Below are 1,697 nucleotides of genomic sequence, written 5' to 3'. Positions count from 1 at the left end.
GTAGTCAAAGCCAGCTACTCCCTTTGTTTCAATTCATTTGACCTATTTTTTTTTTAATCCATTTCAAAAAGAACGTCATAGGCCAAATAAACTGTAACGGAAGATTAATATAAATACTTAAGACCCTCTCCTTTTTTTTGCAATACTTTAATTTTAATTTTCCGCATGACATGTTCAGGGCCACAAGGTTAAAGGATATTTTGATATATTTGACACAACTTTAATTTAAGGCTACAAAATTTAAAAGTATTCTTTATTTTTTTAAATTTTTGTCAAGTCAAAGTAGCTCATTTTTTTTAAATAGAGGAGTAATAAAAATAAAAAAAGACATCTTACTGGAAAAACAAATATGTATACCAAAGAACATAAGCGGCAATCATAGAACTCCAAGAAACTACATCTCTCTCAAGCATTTCATCAAACACTAGCCTTGCAAAGCTGATGGCACCAAATCCTGCATAGATTCTAAAAAGGCTATTGTTTACATGTAAATCTGAACTGAAACCTGACTTGAAAGCCATTGAATGCAATGACCCACCAGTTCCAATCATTAAAAAATGCCCACAAACCTTTAGAACAACAGGGAATGTGAATTTATCCGGTTCTAATCCAATTTTCCGAAGCTGGTTAAGGAGGTTCAGAGACTCTAATTCCGTGGAGCTTTTGGAATATGCTCTAATCATTGTGTTCCATGCGAAGATTGGTAGAATAATGGGAGCATTATCGAAGAATGTGCGAGAGAATTGGAGAGATATTGAAGAAGACAATGATATCAATTGGGAGAGACGATATTTGTTGTGATGAAGGGCTGTTTTGATGATTAGAGAATGAAGTTGGAGAAGATGGATGGTTGTATTAGAACGTCGGAAAAGTGCCTCTATTTGGTGCAAAATCATTTCCAAGCATTTAATTAGTTTTTGATTTAATCTCCGTTTCATTTTATTCGTCCCAAATTTTCTAATTTGTTATTTTATTTTACTTTCTCTTTTTTACTTTTTCAACACAAGAAAATTTTTTTCCCTTTATATGTTGATGTAATTGATTACTCTTTATTATTAATATTCTTAGAAAATGTTATAAAGAGAAATATCATTAAGAGTACACCATTAAGAATATAAATGATATTTTGTATTAATCATCTATTAATATTAAAACTAATAATAAGACACAATTAAAAGAGATAAGATGATAAATTTACATTATTAATTATTATTTTTTTAATAACTATATCATCTTACTTTGAGACGGATAAAATAGATGGGATAGAGGAGAATCGAGCATTTGTTTATATTGCTGTAGCCTAGGCTAGTGAAGTAATGATGGGAAGGAAAAGGCAGTGATAGTGGACGAGAATGAACTTAAAATCAACATAATGGACAAAATTGAAGTCTAGGAAATTTGTTTGTCCATTAATGGACCACGTCTTAACGGCTATTAAGGACACTTGGTTATTTAACAAATATTAGTCTAACACTGAGTAATGTTATATACTAATACGGTAATACGGTTTAATAAGAGGCCGTTGATTGAATTAGAAAATTTAAGAAGGAGAAGTCTTGCATTGCAAGCAACCATTTAAGTGTGTTATTTTTGTAGGATCAAGATCAATTAGTTGCTAGTTTACTTGTCCATCCGATTTTATGTTTATTTAATAGGATTATTTTGGAAAACTTGAACAAATTTTGCATCTAAGTCCA

General features: G+C 30.7%; 1 protein-coding gene across 1 annotated transcript; it reads right to left on the bottom strand.

Moving 5' to 3' along the window:
• Window positions 1–332: 332 nt before the first annotated feature.
• LOC124897738 (pentatricopeptide repeat-containing protein At2g36730-like) lies at window positions 333–896 on the bottom strand. Its single transcript, XM_047411057.1, has one exon. The coding sequence runs from the start codon at window positions 894–896 to the stop codon at window positions 333–335; it is 564 nt and encodes a 187-aa protein (XP_047267013.1).
• Between the last annotated feature and the right edge of the window lie 801 nt (window positions 897–1,697).

Source organism: Capsicum annuum, chromosome 1 (genome assembly GCF_002878395.1).
Source record: "Capsicum annuum cultivar UCD-10X-F1 chromosome 1, UCD10Xv1.1, whole genome shotgun sequence".
In the NCBI taxonomy this organism is placed as follows: domain Eukaryota; kingdom Viridiplantae; phylum Streptophyta; class Magnoliopsida; order Solanales; family Solanaceae; genus Capsicum; species Capsicum annuum.
The sequence above is the reverse complement of the archived record's forward strand: the minus strand, read 5'-3'. Positions and strand labels throughout refer to the sequence as shown.

Bases quoted from the DNA above. Each gene is read 5' to 3' on its own strand.
- LOC124897738 (XM_047411057.1), bottom strand. From the start codon at position 896: ATGATTTTGCACCAAATAGAGGCACTTTTCCGACGTTCTAATACAACC.